The sequence below is a fragment of the Colletotrichum siamense genome (genome assembly GCF_013390195.1).
Source record: "Colletotrichum siamense strain Cg363 chromosome Unknown KSG_Cg363_contig01, whole genome shotgun sequence".
NCBI classification, from domain to species: domain Eukaryota; kingdom Fungi; phylum Ascomycota; class Sordariomycetes; order Glomerellales; family Glomerellaceae; genus Colletotrichum; species Colletotrichum siamense.
Window position 1 is genome coordinate 3261061 of NW_023501014.1, and position 18901 is coordinate 3279961.

The 18901-nt window shown below is 52.9% G+C and overlaps 4 protein-coding genes across 4 annotated transcripts; all 4 read right to left on the bottom strand.

Annotated features, from left to right (window-relative positions):
• Nucleotides 1–1889: 1889 nt before the first annotated feature.
• CGCS363_v000847 (Secondary metabolism regulator LAE1) lies at nucleotides 1890–3565 on the bottom strand (the record flags this gene model as incomplete). The annotated part of the gene is made up of 9 exons (XM_036632696.1): nucleotides 1890–1995; nucleotides 2056–2475; nucleotides 2606–2722; nucleotides 2802–2839; nucleotides 2900–3054; nucleotides 3159–3200; nucleotides 3268–3358; nucleotides 3420–3449; nucleotides 3521–3565. The coding sequence occupies 9 exons, from the start codon at nucleotides 3563–3565 to the stop codon at nucleotides 1890–1892; spliced, it is 1044 nt and encodes a 347-aa protein (XP_036502753.1).
• A 5471-nt stretch (nucleotides 3566–9036) lies between these two features.
• On the bottom strand, nucleotides 9037–9867 carry CGCS363_v000848 (uncharacterized protein; the record flags this gene model as incomplete). The annotated part of the gene is made up of 1 exon (XM_036632697.1): nucleotides 9037–9867. One exon carries the CDS (start codon nucleotides 9865–9867, stop codon nucleotides 9037–9039), a length of 831 nt encoding a protein of 276 aa, XP_036502756.1.
• Nucleotides 9868–12920: 3053 nt separating this feature from the next.
• Nucleotides 12921–17220, bottom strand: rrn3 (RNA polymerase I-specific transcription initiation factor rrn3; the record flags this gene model as incomplete). Its single annotated transcript, XM_036632698.1, has 5 exons — nucleotides 12921–14838; nucleotides 16159–16364; nucleotides 16446–16573; nucleotides 16651–16761; nucleotides 17061–17220. The coding sequence occupies 5 exons, from the start codon at nucleotides 17218–17220 to the stop codon at nucleotides 12921–12923; spliced, it is 2523 nt and encodes an 840-aa protein (XP_036502757.1).
• Nucleotides 17221–17751: 531 nt separating this feature from the next.
• CGCS363_v000850 (uncharacterized protein) lies at nucleotides 17752–18468 on the bottom strand (the record flags this gene model as incomplete). The annotated part of the gene is made up of 2 exons (XM_036632699.1): nucleotides 17752–17987; nucleotides 18219–18468. 2 exons carry the CDS (start codon nucleotides 18466–18468, stop codon nucleotides 17752–17754), a joined length of 486 nt encoding a protein of 161 aa, XP_036501710.1.
• Nucleotides 18469–18901: the final 433 nt, after the last annotated feature.

The following is an 18901-nucleotide window of genomic DNA, read 5'->3' on the forward strand; positions in this document are numbered from 1 at the left end:
GAATAAACCATCAGTCTGATCCAAACCGGACACTAGATCTGTTCATGTCATCAGCCGCGCCGTCAGAGTCGTTCATTCTCTCCGGACCCAACGTAAGAGATCAGGAGCATTTTTGGCGAGAGGAACTTCCGTCAATAATTACGTCAAATTGGCGAGAAAGCATACTCGTGCTTGATAAGCGGGCTCGCTATTTAATGAGCTGATCACTGCAACGAGTTCTGCCCAAAGGGGTAATAACATGTACAACTTTCCGTCAAAAAAGCCGGCGTTTTACAGACGTCACTTCTCTCCGCTTCGCCTGGAATTGTCTTAAGCGCAGACCTTGCCAAGTCGGGTTTGAAGCTGCGTGGGAAAACTGTTCTTATTGGCGCTGCGTCAATCATCCACAATCTTTATCTTCTTTTTGCTCTGACAAAATACCAGAGTGCTGTCATTGTAGTAACAGAAAGTGTCGGATAGCTGCTGCTTCTGCCCTTATGGAAGTAGACTTTTACGCAATCTGCGATGGGATGCAAGAATATTCGCGGCTGGAGACCATAAAATACCTTGAAACATACATAGACAGTAATTGTTGTTACCAGACATGAAATTTGACTTAAACATACGAAGATGCAATCAAGAAAGGCTTCAATTTTCTGAGCAAGATAATTCTTTACCTAAGTAGTAGTCGCTGTTATGGGTTTATTTAGTAAAAAACGTAAAACATGACCAGGTACCGCCCTCTCAACGAGATAAGCCATGTGCTGCAAGTCAAATCAAGACTTCTGAGGCTATCTCTGGTGCTACTCTGGTGCTATACAGAAATACTTAGAAGGGAGGCAATATGCCTGTCGGTCCATTTGGGTGTTCCAAGACCATTCAAGTTCTCATGCAGATACTGATATTTCACTGCAATGCTTCCAACGGCATAGGACTCGGCCTGTTGAAAGCAAGGTATGCGCACCAAGGAGTTTCACAAATTAAAACATCAACTCCTTACCATTCGGGCTTTGTAGCAACCAATGCAGTGGTTTTCATTCACGCGCAGTCCCTCGTCCATATGGACAACCCTTGCAACCCGCAGTAATCCAAAACAACCGACGAGACCAAGCTCCCTCCGCCGACTCATAGTCCATGCACTCCATCTCACACTTTTTCAGAACCACAATTCCTCCAAAAAATGGCCAAGACACCAAGAAGCTTCAAGCATAATATGAAGTCCCTGAAAAGAAGCAGAAAACCCTTGTTCGATGGAAGGTCGTGTCTTTCGAAAACACCGCCAGCAAGGACCTCGAAACTCAGTAATCAGATAATTTCTCGTAGAATCAATGAGAGGACCTCAACTGGAAACTAAAAGGAAAACAAACATAATAATAGCATCGTCAGACATCGTCTACATCATGTTTGATACACCTGCTTCACAAAAGGTAACCAAGCAATCAACTATATGCATAATCGACAGAACCCGCCATACAGCACTTTTCCTTTCCATAGCTCATAGCGGGTTCACGTCCGATTGCATCCCAAGATTCACTGACGCTGCATAAGCTAAACACTCCCACTGCCGTTCCTTCATTCGGAACCACCCACCTCGCTCTTTCATACTGCTGAGCGAGCTGGAACATAGCAACTAGACTATAATGGTGTTGCGGTCCGTATTTCTCGATGGACGTAGGTGCGTATGTCAGGAGCTTACCTCTACATAATGAAAAGCCCTGTCAGGAGCTAAATCATCGTATTTGATGTTAGATACATGACCCATGACAGCTAAGTCATCTAGGAGTGAAGAGGATATGTAAGGCTTCTTCTATCAGCTGCGGCAAAGCTCGAGTCTCTCAAAATAACCATCTAGACAGTTGATGAATGTCCTCGCCACTAGACACCTATCAAGACTGGGCTGGAGCTGGGCTCTACGTGGTAGTCTTTTCCGACGCTTGAGCAGCAGCCGGGGTCGCAGCCGGCGCAGGACTATGCTCCTTATCTGCTGTCATTGGCTTGCGTCCTACCAAAAAGTACCTAAGATGACCCATTAGCACCAGCCCCTATGAACTCAAAAGATCGCGGATTGAAACTTACATGGGCACATAGGCATGATACGCCCTGTTCTTGAGATCCTTCCGCACATCGACCAGGAAAACCTCAACCTCATCGCGCGTCCATTCGTACGCCCGGGTCAAGGGCGCCATAGCCAGCCCATCCGCAGCCATCATTGCGTTCTCGTGACTGAACATACCAATCTCCTTGAAATGGGGATCCTTAGGCCACGTCCCGAGAGGCCACTTGTACTTGCTCAGTGTGACATCCTCAAAGCCCACATCGACCATGAGGTCCTTCAGTTCGCTGGCCACCACAAAGTTACGTCCGAACTTGGCACCCGCGCCTCTGAGAAGCTCACCGAACCGCACTAGTGCGGAATCGGCCGGCAATGTGTCGTCGTCGGACAGGAATGCCATTTCGGCTTCTTGGAGCTCGAGGTAACCGCCGGGTGTGATGTTGCTACAAACGTCTTAGTGAAGAGCTCTCCAATCGACGACATTGAGTTTGTGTCAGAGTGTTAGAAGTAGAAGGATCAAAGAACCAAAGGCTAAAAAGGCGGAAATATTACTTGTAGCAATTAGTTATGTACGCTTTCCAATCGGCGAGACTCGACGTCATGTGACGGCTGTGAATGTATTCGAATGGCTGGGTGTAAGTCCACTCGTCTTCGATGTCGTCGACCTCGAACTTGACGTTTGGGGCCACGCTGGATGTAAATGTAAGAATATTGATTTGTATATTTCAAGTAGTCGCGCCACTTGAGGTCGAATGCAAGAAGCACTTACAAGTCAGGTTGCGTAGGAGACAAGTCGACACCGAGAACCTGAACCCATTCAATTAAAGTTCATTCTTATGAGGCCATACTGCTGTCTTCTGAACTGACCTCAGTCTCAGGGTGGTCATCCGCGAACTGGATAGCCCAGATACCGGTGCCGGTGCCGATGTCAAGAGCTCTCTGGACCTTGTACTCTGGCTCACACGGTGGTGCGAGGCCGAGCTTGCCGCCCAGAGTCAGGAGAGCCAGGTGATGTTGCAGGTCTGCCAAAAGGTCAGGAAACTGAATGTTTGAGGGAACGCCAACCGTAGAAGCTGGAGAGAGCGGGCTAGTGGTATGTGAAGATAGCATCATAAAGCGTGCGTACCCAGTCTGTCATTCTCCTTTTCGTCGTTCGGAAAATGGTATTCTTGTTCAAGTCAGTGGCGGTACACATCGTCGTAGCAGCCTGCTAACAGCGGCGGCGGGAGACTCACTGCCCTCCTTGTACCGGTGATAAGTTCTGCCATTCTCGAAGTGGTAGTCGCGAAGAGACTCAGAAAGGCTGGTGCTCGAGGAAGCGATGCTCTATGCGCGTACGCCATGTATCAGTTCCAGGACGACATCAGATGCGCGACCTAGAACCCACCTGGACCTCAGCACCGTCATCGACCGGGTTCTGTGCGAAAAGTCAGCAACGATTGGGAAGAAAGACGCCATGGTTACATGATAGCCTTGGTGAAGACTCACGTTGTCCTCGGCTCCAATTGGGATTTCGTGGTCGACCTGAGCCATCGCTTGTTCCGTGGATGACGACTATGATGAGTACGCGATACTGCGACGACGGATCAGAATGAGATCGAATTCCGATGCAGGTTTGAAATGGCAAAGTTCAGAAAAGAGTCGTGATGTTGGAAAGAAAGTGGAAGACTCGCGGAGGGAGGTTGTGCGACAACAGGCCGGCGCAGAACAGACGACCCCTCCCTCCTTCCTGACCCAAGGAGAGGGGCGAGAGATCCAAGATCCCTATCCAGAAAAGCACCAGGACCAAACATGCATATGCAGTCCAACGGCGAGGTTGCCCCTTACGTTCTGATGTGGAGTCCGAGGAAACAACATGGCGAATGGGAGATCAACGTTGGTTGAACAAGACAGACGAGGCTGGGCGACATAGCTGCCAATTGCAGAATGTCCCTCGGCCTGCATGCCCGTCCCCGAACGAATGGTTCCCTGAAATCCTGACCCCGGGGAACTGGTTCAGATTGTCTGTCATGTTGTGATTCTTTTCCAATCTATCTCTCCATGCTATCCTTCCTCTCCGCATGCATAGTGGTTTTTTCTGCCGTAGATGCTTTCTCTTTATGATATTGTCGTAACTGTCGTGAAAATCGTCGCCTCCTCATCCTTGACCAACCATAGATCCATGCCAAACATCTCTTGTATAAATCCGATAGCAACATCCCATCAACCGGCCTGCTTTTCCCGTGGATGCACCAAAATCATACCTTCAACCCCATTCTGCCTCTTTTAAGCAGCAATCTGCGGAACTCCAACAACCATCCCCAGCCCGCCGGCGCCACCAACATCGACATCCATCCCCTCCCACGGCAGCTCAGGCACCCCAACCTCAGCCATGACTCTCGCCACAACGCTCTCAAAGGCATCCCGCTCGATGATGGCCCCGAAGTGGATGCAGTCCACCACGCCGCAGAACTCCCTCTTGAGCGCCTCGATGACCGGCTCCTGCATCAGCGCCTGCGCGCCGTACCGCGCCGCGAGCTCGAACCACGCCTGCACCGGCGTCAGCTCGATGTCGCCCGGGTTCAGCGTCTTGGCCAGCGACAGCAGGGACCGCAACGTCAGCGAGCTTCCGGCGCCCGAGGCATGCCATGTGTGCTGCGTCTCGACCTCACGCCGGCGGATGGAGCGGTACACGCGCTCCGGCGCGGAAGACATGCACAGCGTCGAGGCCATCATCGTGTGGCCGGACGCTGCCTTGGTTGCGTCGGCGTGGCGCGGGTACTGGCGCGGGTGGAAGTGGTCCCAGCAGATGTGTTCCATCCTGTTGGGTCGACGTTAGCATATGGCGGGTCTTCAGAGCTTTTGTAGGTCTGTTTAAGGGGGTACTGAGGGGACTTACGCAAGGATGAGGTTAATGGCGATAATCTCCTGCTCAGGAGACAGCTGATCCGGCGTAGCAGGCCGCACCGGTGTTGAGAGACTGCTAGTGGACGAGGAGCTGATCTGGAAGCACGGCGTGCCAAGAGTAGCGTCCTTGCTCATCGTGACGGTGATGTCGCCCATGTTGACGTCCCCGAACAAATCGGCAGGCGGATACGGGTCGTAATCCAACGGCTGCGCCATCGACACGTCCTCCGGCAACATCTGCTGCTCTTCCGCGCTGAACACCTGCGTATCCGTCTGCTCCTGCTGGAACTGTTGTTGCTGCGGCGGCGGCGCGGGGACGTGGGAGTGCTGCGGCTGGCACGGATGAACCTCCACCGGCTGCTGCATCACCTCCTCGTACGACGGCTCCTCCACCGGCGTCTCCTCCGCGGCGGCGATCCTGACCTCGCCGACGAGGACGTCCTTCTCCTTGCCCTTCAGCTCCTCGGGCACCCTCAGCCCCCGGGCCCTCAACGCGCTCTTCATGCCCTCGTTGTCCCGGCGGTAGGCGAGCACCTCCTTCTCTGCGGCGGCGATCATGTCCCGGAACTTGCACACGTCGAGCTCGAGCTGCTTGATGTAGTTTGCCTTGCGCGTGCGGTGCTGGATCTGCGCCTTGCGGACTTGCTGCCGTCGAAGTTTCGCCTTTTCTTTTGCGTGGTCCGCGGTGGCAGACTCAGCTGGTTTGCAAATGGCGAGGTTAGCTTGCTTGCTCGTTCTCTCTTTCTTCTAATGTCGTCGTCGTCGTCTTATATGATGATGATTCGACGAGAATATCAAGGGCTCCGAAATTATCAAGGAGGATTTAATGAAACGAAGCAACATCTCCAGAACGTAAAACAAAGGTAATGAGACATGGGGGTTCGCGGCTCGTGGTTCGATGGAATCTTTGGTGTAAGTGCCAAAGTGGGTGTGTGCCCACACATACACTCCGTTGCGTTGACAGCGTCCGCCCCCCCTTTTTGCCGAAATTACGCACGCATAATCCCTGTATATACATGAAAATTTGCCCAACGCCACGTAGATATTCGTAGTACGGCAATTGACCTATTCTGATGGCTTCAATTGATCTATTTCTATTGAATCTCATTATCTGAGGGCATCGTGATGCCTCCTAAACGCCGCCGCGCGGCTCGGCAGGCGGATGATGACCCTTCTGGGCATCGTCCGTCACCCATCGCCAACGGTACGCGGAAACAACGACGTATACAACAACTGGCACAGGACGCCGCCAGAGATCCTCCTCAACGCTCTGCCTCGCCGTCGATCAGGATCGTTACGCCCGCCGAGAGGGCTCGCCGGGCTGCCGCCGCCGAAGAGGCCGCCGAGGAGGCCGCCGAGGAGGTTATCGTCGCCGAGGCTGGACCCGAGACTAATGATTTGGTGGCGGCTGAGTCTACATCGCGAAGAAAGCGTGTACTTATAGCCCCTCCGTCATCACGAAGAGCTCCAAAAGCGTCCTCTCGCCAAAAAGCAACGACAACGCAGAGGAAGCGAAAGAAGGATCCGCCGCATACGATCCGGCTCCGAAGTACTCTGCCTTCGTCGATGCCACCGTTTCGACCAGACTCGACCCCAGTTAACCCAACCCCTCGTCAAACCACTCGATTTGCGGACGATACGCCTACGGCCCCTCGCCATAGCGCTGATGATACGTTTATGTCGTTCCACGATGTATTTGAAGAGGAGGACGATATGGGTAACGAGGAACCAACTCTGCTACAAATCCAGGTTACCCGTGGCCCAGCGCTCAAGGGTAACGGTTTACCTGTTCTCGATCTAACCATCGAGAGCATCGCGTATAACAGATTCAGTATTGCTCCTGTATTAGATGCGAATAGTAGAGACTGGGAGGCAGACAGCGGCGCCCAACTTGAGGCAGAAGTGGCTCACTCGTATATTGTGAAGAAGGCCAATATCGCTGTTGTCGTTGCTTGGAGGAAGCCCACCAACGCATCTAAACCAACACCAATCTTCACTCGGGTCTATCCGTCTACTGGAGGGGTCACTTGGCCAAGTATTCCATGGGTTGATATTGTCCCCTCTCTTGAACAAGCTGAAGAGAGGGGTGAAGTCCACCTCACCGTCAAGTGGCAATACAGCGCCGTACCAATCTCTGGTGGTATAGTGACTGGCGTACGAACGCCTCGAAAAGGTGGCCGAGCAGGCGTTTCAGCCGGCATGCAAGAGGCGATCGATCGTGAGGCTAACGATCCTGCAAACGTCGAGCGTCGGAAGGAGGGTATGCACAGACAACTTCTCCGTACGCACATCTGCCCAGAGTACCAGAGATGTAAGAATAGTTCGGGCGACGAGAAGTTCAACTGGTGCTATATACTAGGCCAGAAGCACTACAAGATCAAATCTCACCATATAGAGAAGTGGGCGAAGGCTATTATGACTGGACAGGCTGGCGTTGACAATATGGAACCACCTAAAGAACTGCTTGGTGAGATTCTTCACGACCAGTTTATAGAGGATCAGAAACGCCAGGGCAAGAGAAGTAAGAATATCGTGGAGGTTGATGATAACCAGGAGACGACAGTGATGACGGAAGAGAAGGCTGAAAATGCCGCACTTCCATCATCAGGGTCAAGATCTGGCCTAACCAACGCCAACAGCAACGCCATCGTCAATATATACGGCAACGCGGGGGCGCCAGATCGTCATCTTCAATATCCTAACCCATACGTACAGCTGCCGCCGCCGGCGCCGCCGCCGCCGGCATATTGGCCATATGCGAACATCTCACAGTATTCGTTGCCAACTCTTCCGCCATTGAACCTTCCAAGCACTCGTCAACCAAGTATCGCACTCCCGATTCGTTCGTCCTCGCCAGTGGTACCGGATTCGCCTCGAAAAGCTCTAGATCAAGTGGCCAGCTTCATCAAGTGGTTTATATCCGTCCGCGGCAAGCGATATAACGTCGACGAAGGGTTCAGAAAGAAGCTACAGAAACTGCGATCAGTAGACAGTAGCTTGCGGGCAATTCGCAAGTTACCAGATATTTGGTTTACTGAACAGGGTTTTACTCAAGATCTTACCGAAGATGTCAGGAACTCGATCAAATCCTTCATAGACAACAGCGCCTACTACGGAGGGCAGTCTGACGCCCTCTCCGACGTGGTATCTCACTCTGAACTTCATTCAAACCATCGAGAGTCAGAAGGAGATGTTTATACAAGAATATACGCTGGATTGCCAGGAGGGACGGCGGCGGCGCCAGTTGAAAACTCTGCGGCGCTAGTTTCAGGCGAGTTGGGGTCATCCCGACATATCGACGCCCTAGTGCCACGTCAATCCATCGAGCAAGAGATCCGTGGTACGCCAGTTGAAGTTGGTCGACGTGGTGAGTGTATATAGAGCTGTTTACTGTCGAATATGGCTAACTTTGTAGGCGTTTCGGAACTCTTTGGTTTCGTTTCGTCACCACTGCTGTCAGCGTCGCAGATGCTGCCCACGCAGTTACAGATCGAACAAGACGAAATCGAGCAAGGCGATGAGGACAATCAGATTGAAATCTCGAGTGATACGTCGTCAACAGAGACGTATTACTCGGAGGAGGATAACGAAGAAGAGTGATACAGCAAGAGTGGTGTGAAGTTTGACTGTATGCGCGATTTTTTTGCATGACGTGTTCAACCACGGAAAAGTCTACCCATAGCCGTAGATTCAACACTGCCGCTCTATACGTATAAAAGCAATAGAATTACTGTTATTTTGGATCTGCAAACAATACACTTCGGTCCATCCCGATACTGGTTAGGGGCAGTTGAAGTCTCTGACTATGGTTGAAGTCTCTGATCGTGATGACGTGTCATCATCACAAATCATCGTCACAAGCATCAACAACGCGTTTCAGCCGTTATACAGGCAAAATTGATATGTATACGTAGCTACCGACGAAAACAATGGACGACGGTATATTTTTTGTGTTCTGGTGCGCTTGTGGCTAACCTTTTGGCAATCTTGTTGGCTACAATCATGGATTTGATGATTGACCATCATATGACGACACGATTAAGATCTATTGCGCGCGAACGCACGATGAAAATTTGGATTGCTTGCTGATGTTCAATATTGGCAGCAAATCCTCCCTTTTATAGTTCGATATCGTCAAATATATGCTCTGTCCCATCAAAGTTGACGAACGAATGGCGGAAATGGCCCTCGATCTGGGGTAGACGATACCCAATCTCCATAGCGCAGTCACGTAGATATTCCATGAAATCCCGAGTGTCATTCTCATCGTTGTTCCACTTCGAATACGTCTTCCTGATGTATCGCTTTAGATCGCCGAAGTACTCTTCGATGGGGTTGAAGTCTGGTGAATACGGAGGCAGAAACTCGAGATGGACACCTGATACCCGGCATAAACCCTCGATTTCAGGTATACGATGGCAGGAGAGGTTATCCATAACGATGACAGAGTTTGGCTCTGGAAAACGCCCACATTTCGGGATAAGGCACTCCTGTAGCCAACGAAAGAACCCATCGCCGTCAGTCGTACCATAATACGTAGTCAAGTGTAGGATACCGCTCAACGTGAGGGCTGGCAGGATCTGTACGCGAGAGTTCTGAAACCGATCAATCTCTGCAGTTCGAAACGCAGCAAGCCCTTTCGGCGCCCATCCAGTCCTCCGTATCCCAGTATCCTTATTGACGCCGGATTCGTCGACGAATACCAGCTGGTCGGGGCGATATCGTCGTATACGGTACAAGTACTCGTATCGTAGTTCGTCACTTCGCTGAGCAGCAATAATCTTGGACTTCTTGTTCGTCCAGCCAGCTGAGTTTAACTGTCGACTGATTGCAGAACGACTGATCTGGATCTCGAAGGCTTCAAATAGGAAATCTTGCATCTCTTCAAGAGATAGATCGCTGCGGTACTGCAGTAGTTCAAGAAGCTCTGTACGATGCCATATTTCCATCTTTTGTCGACTCTGGCGGCACCTCTTATATCTCTGCACTTCGCCAGTGATATTACGTCGTGATCTATGTCGTCGAATCGTTCGTTCGGTACAGCCAACGATACTTGCCAGCTCGTGGGTCTTTTGGTCTTCGAATGGCAGTATCATCGCGATCGTCGATAGCTGTAGATTCGATATTCTGGGCGCCATTGTATCGTCGTCGTCGCCCGGCGTCTTTCTCGATGTATCTGATATAATAAACCACGGACATGTACTGACCAGCGGCAAACTGTAAGTAACAGGGCACAATCTATACAGCAGTAGACTCTTGCTCAATATCGTGAACAAGCTGAGCTATCAGGAGAGTCATTAATCCTGTTGACTGCCAAAGCATTTGCTCTGAAGAACCGTATCAAGCCCCTTGGTATGCTTATATATTACTCAGAGCCATACAAACCGTATGCTGAGTAGATATATAAAGTCATACAGCAGGTCTCTTCTTCTGTTCCTCAGCAAATGTCATCTTGATCTCTCATGACGAAAATAGACCTTTTGTTGGTCGAATGGTATGGGGATGAGGTGACTAGCTGGGTTGGCAATGCCTCGATGGGTAGATTGACTGCTACGGAAGCATGAAATACACACCTTATGTCTCTATCGTGTAGTTATACGTTTGAATACTACTGGGACTATAGTGATTGACGGCAATTGAGGTGTTGGTGATGACTTTGACGCGTTTTGCGTGCGATGCAGAGAAATGCGCGTCACAGCGTAAAATTGGCTTTTTTTCATGTTTTTGCATAAGCGGGGAAAAAAAAGGGGGGCGGACGCTGTCAACGCAACGGAGTGTAATGCGGGAAGCAGAGCCAGCAGACTTCCGAATCCAGCAAGATTGATTCCAGAAGCCAAGGAAGGGGTTCAGACCGAGATCTTCGCAAACCCGGTAGCGGTGTACGCATCGGGGTGCAGGAAAACGGTCGTCTGGTGGTGGGGGACCACACCTTGGAATCAAAAGCCGGGCTCGGGATGCAGGGACACACAGCACACAACAGACACAGACACACACGCACACTGGTGCGCTTCATCGTTCGCGACGTCCGCTGGGGGAGGGGAAAAGCGCACACACATGCGCGCCTCCAAAAGATTCCCAACGCAACCACGCCATCTCGCCTCTTAGCGGCGGGAAAGACGCCACCCGTGCTGGCTGCGATGAGGAATCATTGCAACAGCCAGACCCAGAAGGCAAGACGATCGAATAAAAAAAGCAAAGACCCCTGCTTGCCCACTCTCGACCGCTCGCCCGTGACAAATCAATTACTGTATTCCAGCGCAGTAAGACATAAAAAAGGTCGAGATGCAGCGCCGTGGAAAAAGTGAGGTGATCGCCAGAGAATCCCAGCAACGCAGCATCAGGCAAAAATCCCGTCGAACCAGGGAAGAGCCGCGAATGAGAATGGATGATGGAATCTTGATATCCGAAAAGGGGGACAGCATCTGCACGAAATAAATCGGAACTCACATGAACCCTGCCGCCGCTGTTCCAGCGGTTGCGGAGAAGCACTGCTCGTGCTGGTCGCCGTCACCGCCGCCGCCGACGAAGAGGGACCCGACGTGCCCGGCGGCGGCCCCTCAGTCACGAACTGCACCCGTCCCGCCCTCTCACTCTCCTTCTCGCCCTGCCAGTAATCCGAGAAGCTGGGCCTGTTGAAGTTGTTGTTGTCGACGTTGCTGCCGCCCCTGTCTTGCCGCTGCCCCTCCCCCGCCGCCGATGCCGCCGCAGCAGCCTCATTCGACAGCCGCACCTGCTGATGATCCGCCATAACCGCTCACCGAAATGTCTGATGAGGAATCAAACAGCTCCAAAAGAGAAGGTCGGTCCGGGCGTAGGAGTGCGAGAGATGGCGCCCACAGAAAAAGACGGTGAGAGGACTCGTTTGTTTTAAGAGCCGGCGATTGGACCCGAAGATATGGAAACGAATGATAAGAGCAGCAAGTGGTCCGTCTAGATATGCTGTTCCGCTTGAATCCGTCCTCTTGTCTAGACGAAGAAAAATCTCCACGCGGGGCGGGACGAAAAAGGCAGAAGAAGCGTTGGAATGGGGAGATCGCAAAGACTTAAGAGAAATGGGCGATTCCAAATTCCCATCCTCTTTCTGCACGCCACTGGGGAGGAGGACCCTCACTCGCCTTTTTTTGTTTTTCTCTGCTACTGCTGCCGCTGCCGCCGTCGCTGCGTGGGATGGCAAGAGGAGTTAGTAGTACCTAGGAGCCCACCCAATGTACCCTCAGTCAAAACGATCCGACGGGAGAGGGGGGAGGGGGGAAAGTGGTGCCTGTCGGCGCTTGCTAGACATCAGGGTTTGGGCTTGACGTCCGGGGGCTGGCTGTGTCCTGCTTCAAAGGGCGGAAAGAGTAGAGACCAGACCAGGGGAGGAAGGGCTGCCAAAAGGCGCTTATCCAGTTGTAGAGAAGCGTCGTGCAAGACACTCCAAAGCACCTCCCCGAAAAGAAGGGCGCTGGGGCTGATCTCACGTGCCTTGGGCGGCAGAGCTGCAGTGTTGCGGTTGCAGTGCAGTGTAGTGTGTAGCGTATAGCGTATGTGTGTTACCTCAGCTTTGGAGATTTGTATTTGATGGACCGGACACTTTATCCCTTTTCCGCCTCAAATGCCCGTGGATGACAATTTCTTCGATTTGTCAATGAACACGGGGGAAGGAGTTCCAGCAATATCACTACCTCAGCCAAGGTTCGCTAGAGGAGACACTGCTGAATATTGGCACCCGGTAAGATGGATTGTTTTTGAAATGACTCTTCATTTTTCAAATACGAGATGGCCTCGTGTACATCGACTGCTACTCTGACTCTCCTTGCGGATCTCCGATGAGAGAGAGAGGCTGAAATGCTCATTTGACATCTCCCTTCATCTGTCTTCTCGTCAAACGACATGACCTAAACACACGCCCAACGCCTTGCGGGAATCATATCTCCACTGCCAAATTGGCCCGAAATCGCTTTTTGTTTTGCCGCCCAACGCCGTATTTGATGCATCCTTCGAGTGTCCCCATTATGAGTCCTCAATCGTCGTCTTCGTCCTCGCTGGCCGTAGCTGTGTCTTCCTCCACATCTGTCTCGGGAACATCGTCCTCCTCCTCATCACTATCATCGTCGCCAGCCTCCATATTAAGACCCGGGATAGCTTGGTATTGTACGTAGTCTCCCTGGATCCAGCGCTTGCTTACAGGCAGCTGGTAAGGGTCAAAGGGAAAGTAAGGGTCGAGCTGGTACGACTCCTCGTCCTGCGCTCCGGAGCCTGTGTCCCGGAGAGCGCCTCCTGTGCCGTACGTGTCCGACACAAACTGCGACAGCCTGATGCGCTTGTTCTCCTCCACACGCGGGAAGATATACATCAGGCCGAGCTTGTGGGCCAGTGTCGCGAATTCTTCGACGATCGCGGGCGCGCAGATCTTCAGCGGGTTCATCTTGCAGTACACACTCGCCGAAAGCTCCTCCCTCATCCCTTGCATCCACTCCAGCTCGTTGCCAAGGTATGATGCGGGGTCGTCGCGGTCGACAAACTCGGGCGTATCCACGATCAGGTCGCGCCAGCGGAAGCAGAACATGTAGAGCGCAGCTTGGACTTGCGCATAATAAATTTGGTGTCGTCGCAGATCAGGTCCTCTCGCGTCAGGGTCGTGCTTCACGCGGTAGATTTGCATCTGCTTAAGCAGGAGGGCGAAGACGGTGCGGACCAGGTCAGGCGGGACGTGAGCGCCTCTTGCCATGAAACCCGCCAGGTATGTAGCCGCTGCCTGTCGTACGAAGCTCGGTCGGTTTTGGGAGCCAAAGATGTGCATCAAGCTGCCAACGAAGGTATCGCGCAGACGTGCCGACATCTGGCCGAAGTGGAAGAGGAGGAATTGTGTGTGGCGAGATTTGTATGTTGGCAGAACAATCTTTCCGAAAGACTGCACCAACAGGGCGTAGCGGCCCCATGCCTCGTCCGAGTCGGGGTTCTCGAAGAGAGGTGTGTAGTGATCGAATAGCGTATCAAGGATAGCGTCCAGCTTCTCGACGTTGCCCTTAACAACGCGGACCTTTTCTTCCTTATCGTCAAAATCCGAATCATCGCTGTCGACGGACTCGTCGTCGCTGTCCTCCTCCTCGGCTTCTTCATCGCCTTCCCATGACCCAGTGTTTAGTGACTTTCCAAGCGCGTATGCAACCGATGCCGTGAGGTCGTCGTCGAGGTCGTCAAGATCCGTCTGCATCTGGACATCGATCTTGACTAGACGCGAGAGGAGCACGTCGATAATGTCAAGATCCAGCTCTCCGGCGTAGTCAGAGAGCTTCAGTAGGTTGATGACGTAGGAGACGAACATCCTCTTCGGGTCGTCATCGAAGGGAAACTTGGTGTCGAGCAAGTTGCGGAGAACGGGGGTGGCGGCCGGGAACATCTGAAGGAGGTACTGCAGACCGGTGTGCAGACGTTCGCGCATGGTGGAGCGGCTGACAGGAGGAAAGTCGGCAACGCCCCATTCAGACTGCCTGGAGTGGCAGAATTTCTCGACAATCATGGACAACACATGCGTCAGATAGGATCCCTGAGCGCTAATGAGGGCAGCCAGGAACTGGATGTAGACCTTGAAGAAGTCTTCGTCTCGGCCGAGCCAAGAGACTTGGAGAACGGTTCTCACGAGACCATTGCAGGCCTTGTTCTTCAAGAGAGGGACGCAGCTAGTCAGCGCCAGAACGTAGCACTTGAGCTCCTGGGGCTTGAGGGTATCCTCGTCTTCCCCAGCGACAGGCGGCAAGTATCGCTGCTTATCGTTGGCAAAGATCTCCTTCAGATTGTCGTATTCCTCGTCCTCCCCCATGAGGTGCTCCTCGAGAGCTTTCCGGACTTCCGCGTTTACCTCGTCCATCGACCGACCGCCGAACTCGAAAACGCGATTGTTCATCTCGTTGATGAAGACCTTTCTCCGCTTGGTCGGACTGGAGGGAGGGTCAGCTGCGACCGAATCGAGCCCCGCCTCGTCTGCTTTCCGGCGGCCCAGCACGGAAGGACGCAAAATACTCTTAATAGGCGTCGCTGTTCTCGGTGGCGGGCCAGACCGATGTCTGGAAATGGGGGTGAAGGGTCGCATGGAGATAGTCGTGCGTGGTGGTCAAGGCTCGTTTTCAGGCGCTTGGAAGGGAAGCTCGCAGAGTGGCGGCACGGTGTCGGGCTATTCTCATAGACTGGTAGATGTGTTGCGCAAGGATTCGCAGAAACACGTCATGCATATCTGATTCTTTTGTGAAAGCAGCGTCGGGGCGTCTATTGTCCTCGAGGTGTTGCTGGATTGAGGTGGCGGCCGACCGAGAGATCCTTTCGGCGGTTTGTTGCCTGGAAAGTTTGGTGATAGGTCAAAGGCTGCCCATCACTTTTTTTTTGCTAGGTAGGCGGCGGCACGGATTTGTTTGGGCCTTGCATCCACTGGCTGGATAAAATTTTGAGACTGGAGGGGCTGCGCACGTGCCCAATGCCGCACTCAAGACCCCTGGAGTGGTTCTTGGACCGTGCACCTTTCGTCACAGGCGCCTTACACTTTTAAGTGGCTGATGAGAAGCTGGGGAATTATTGACATAGTCTTCTCTTATTGGACATGTTGCAACAGTTGCCTGCTAAGCCGTTGTGTAAGTCGAATAAAGCATATGGATCGTTCGATCCGCAAATCATGAAACTCGTCGGTATGTGTCATTCATGGGTGAGAGTCATAATGAGTCCCCATTCCAAAGTGGCAAGAATCAACGCCAAAGAAGTGATTGCGCGACAGAATGGGACTGGAATTAGAAGCTATCTAGAGTGCTGTAGCTATCTGCTAAGGAAACACGGCCCGGGTCCGTTCCGTTAGCTCGAATGCTTGCTGAACTGCTCTCTGCCAATGCCGTAAGACCACTCCTGGGTCTGACATGGCTGACTGAATCGCAACGCGAAAAGGGGGAATCTATCAACAGCCAATTGTTCAAAGGAAAGAAGAAATTCCTGTCCAGTCGACGCCCTTTTGGGTAAACCTTGCTGCTCTCCGACCTTGACGTGACTCCTGGGGCCCCTCATATACACCTGTATGCCCCGCCGTACCTTTTTCGAAGATAATAGAACACTTCCCGGCCCTGTACTTATACACACTTGCACGTATGTCCAGGTATCGTCTTTGGCCGGGCTTGTACGTTCTCAAGTCGCGACCTGTACATATATGTCGAGAGTAAAAAGGTGTCTGCAATCCTAACACAATACACTACCACAACCGCAAGAGTTCACGCAGAACAGACTAGTAGCCGTCCGCGCCACCCGTGCCGTTGTGTCCGGTCTGAGCGCCGTACATGTAGTTCGGGTCGGCACTGCCGTCACCCTGCTGAGCTCCGAGAACGTTATTCTGAGGCTCAGCCTGGAAGCTTCCGGCGCCGGCTGGCGGGTTGGCGCCGTATCCGCTGCTACCGGGGCGGTGGGAGCTCTCTCCTCTGTTGGACTGGGATTGCTGCTGATTCCGTCAGTCAGGCTCCAATTGCAAATTTGACGCACACAACGTGTGGCAGTGTCATATCATGGCTATACGTACTTCCCGATACTTCGAAAGGTAGATCTTAAGTGCCTCGGCGTAGTTCTCAAAGCCCAGAGATGTCATGGCGAACAGGATGTCTTCACCGTTGACCGTCTTGCGCTTCTCTTGGTGGCACTTCTCCGATGCTGTGATAGGTCAGGTTTCTCTTCTGCGAAAATCCTTGCTGGCTAAGGGAGAGCAACTGTGGAGCAAACAAGCTTACCTTCACTGGTGATGAATGAGATGAACTCGCTGACGCATTCTTGCATGCATTCCTTCGCTTCTTTCGCAATCTTTGCATTCTCGGGAAGAGCATTCTTCATAATGCGGGCGACTGGAGCAAAGTTTCGTATGTTAGCGTCAAGCTCATCATATTTTTCGCCACTGGAAGCGCCTGTTGCTTCGGGGGACTTTGGCGACGAATCGTGAGACATGACGACTCGAGAGCGCAAAACGACCGTCTGAACCTTCGCGCCTCAAACACGAACAGCAACGAGAACCAGACAAGCGAATAGCACGCAGACAATCCAATCCAGTCGAAAGACAGCGTTCACGGAGTTTGCTGGCGCGTACGAACCAAAAGTCCAAACATCGTCGTCGTCGTCGTCGGTGAGAAAGGGGAATATGGCTTACCATTGGCTATGGGCAACCAGCGGTCCTGTTCCTTGACCTCGAACTCGGCGTAGGCCAGGCCACCGGACTGTGGGTCTTGAGGCTCGTTCATTTGTTCCTCTTCCGGTGATTGTACACCTTGCTCGACATCCTTGGGAGGAGATTGGGGGGAGTCCGACATATTTGGCTACCTGCAGCGGCTGCTGGCGTTCTTGTAATTTGCTTGGGTTCTTGCAGCTCGCACACACGGGCTTGGGATGATGTGTCCCCTGACACGTTGCAGGACCGTAGGGCTTGCAAGTCTCGCGGCTTAGCTGCAGAAGCGTGCGTCAATCCTGCCCTGGACCCCTCGGCTTGTCCTTGAGATGGATTATTTTTACTCGCGATCCCCTGGCAGGCCCTGTCTTGACTTCAGGCTATGACGGATCGTCCTGGGGTTGGCCTGTCTGCTGCCTTGACCTGGCAGACTTGGGAACAGAGACTGGGAAAAAAGCGGGAAGAGGGTGGCTGCGTCTGCGGGTCCCACAGGAACGGCCGTCCTATTGAGTCCGAAAGAGGGTAGCGTTGATGCTTCGTGATCGCCCTGCTGCAGCTGTGGGTATACGCGCTCCTCCGGGTTGGTGCTCGAAACTCGGCGCGCGGATTTGACCCGTTGGGTTGGTGTAGAGAGAAGAGGAGACTGGGTTCGCGAGTCGCAAATGGGGGGGTGAGGTCAGGTCGAATCAGCAGCCCCGAGGCGAGAATACGGTACTTTGTTCCTGGTAGAAGGCGATGCGGAGTGCTGCGTCGAGGAGGCGCGTGGGCAGCCGGTCTGGTACCAGTAGAGATGCTTGTAGTCCGTAGTCGTCGTGACTTTGGCGGAGCTTTGGGCGCGCAAGAGTCGACCTGTGGTTACACACCGGGCTATCGGACGGGACAGCCGTAGGTAGCGGGCTCGAGAAGTAACAGCTGCAAAGTCGCGTCAGAGAAAGCTTCGCTTGGCCCGAACAGGATAGGGAGTGACGGGAGTGGGAGTGCGACAGCGACTGGTGGGAGAGGAACAAGCAGAGAAGGGCGACGGCGCGTGGCTGCTGGTGTGTATGGAGATGGGGCAACGTGAGGGCACTGGACTGGAGGAGGGGGGGGCCCAGGTCAAGTGCCGTTCGACAGGGTCTGGAAAGTTTTTGGTTTGTTCCTTACAAGATTCAGGGTGTATGAGTTGTTCGATCGAGGTCGCAATAGAGCCTAACAATGCGCCTGGTTTCTGGCGGATGCACCTGTACGTGTTGATGGCTGCAAGAACGTGGGGTTCGCAGTTGGTGCAGAAGGGAGAAATGGAGGAGAGTGGGCAAGAAGGTGCGGTCAACAAGACCTCCAGCGCATTAAACACAATAACAACGTCCATGTCCTCCCAGGTCGCGAAGCCCACCACCCGTTTTATCGATAACATGGGCGGTACTTGTCCGGGCTGAGCCCTACCACCAAAGATCGAGGTACCTGTCAGCGCCACTGTCCCGTCCAAGGATTAGCGCGGTACCTCCAGCCCCCCATCATCCGATCCTCCTCCCTAACAACGCGGCTGAGAAGATGCGCTGCTGCTGCGACTGCTCTTCGCATTCTCCATTTCTCTTGCGCGCTCGGATGTCCCTCGGCCGTCGGGTGTCTGACGACATACTTGGATCTGAGCCCTGCTGTTGCTGTCAGACGAAAGCTCAAGCAAAGATGAACCACCACACTGGCGCCTTGACGATGCGCGAGGGGATTCCCAAGAGACGACCAAGAAGAGACTGCCACTGCCCGCCGTCTTCTACCGACACTCCCGCCTAGCAAAGTTTGATGTGTCATTGCATGCATTTAATGCTGTATCAACACGGACTCTTTCT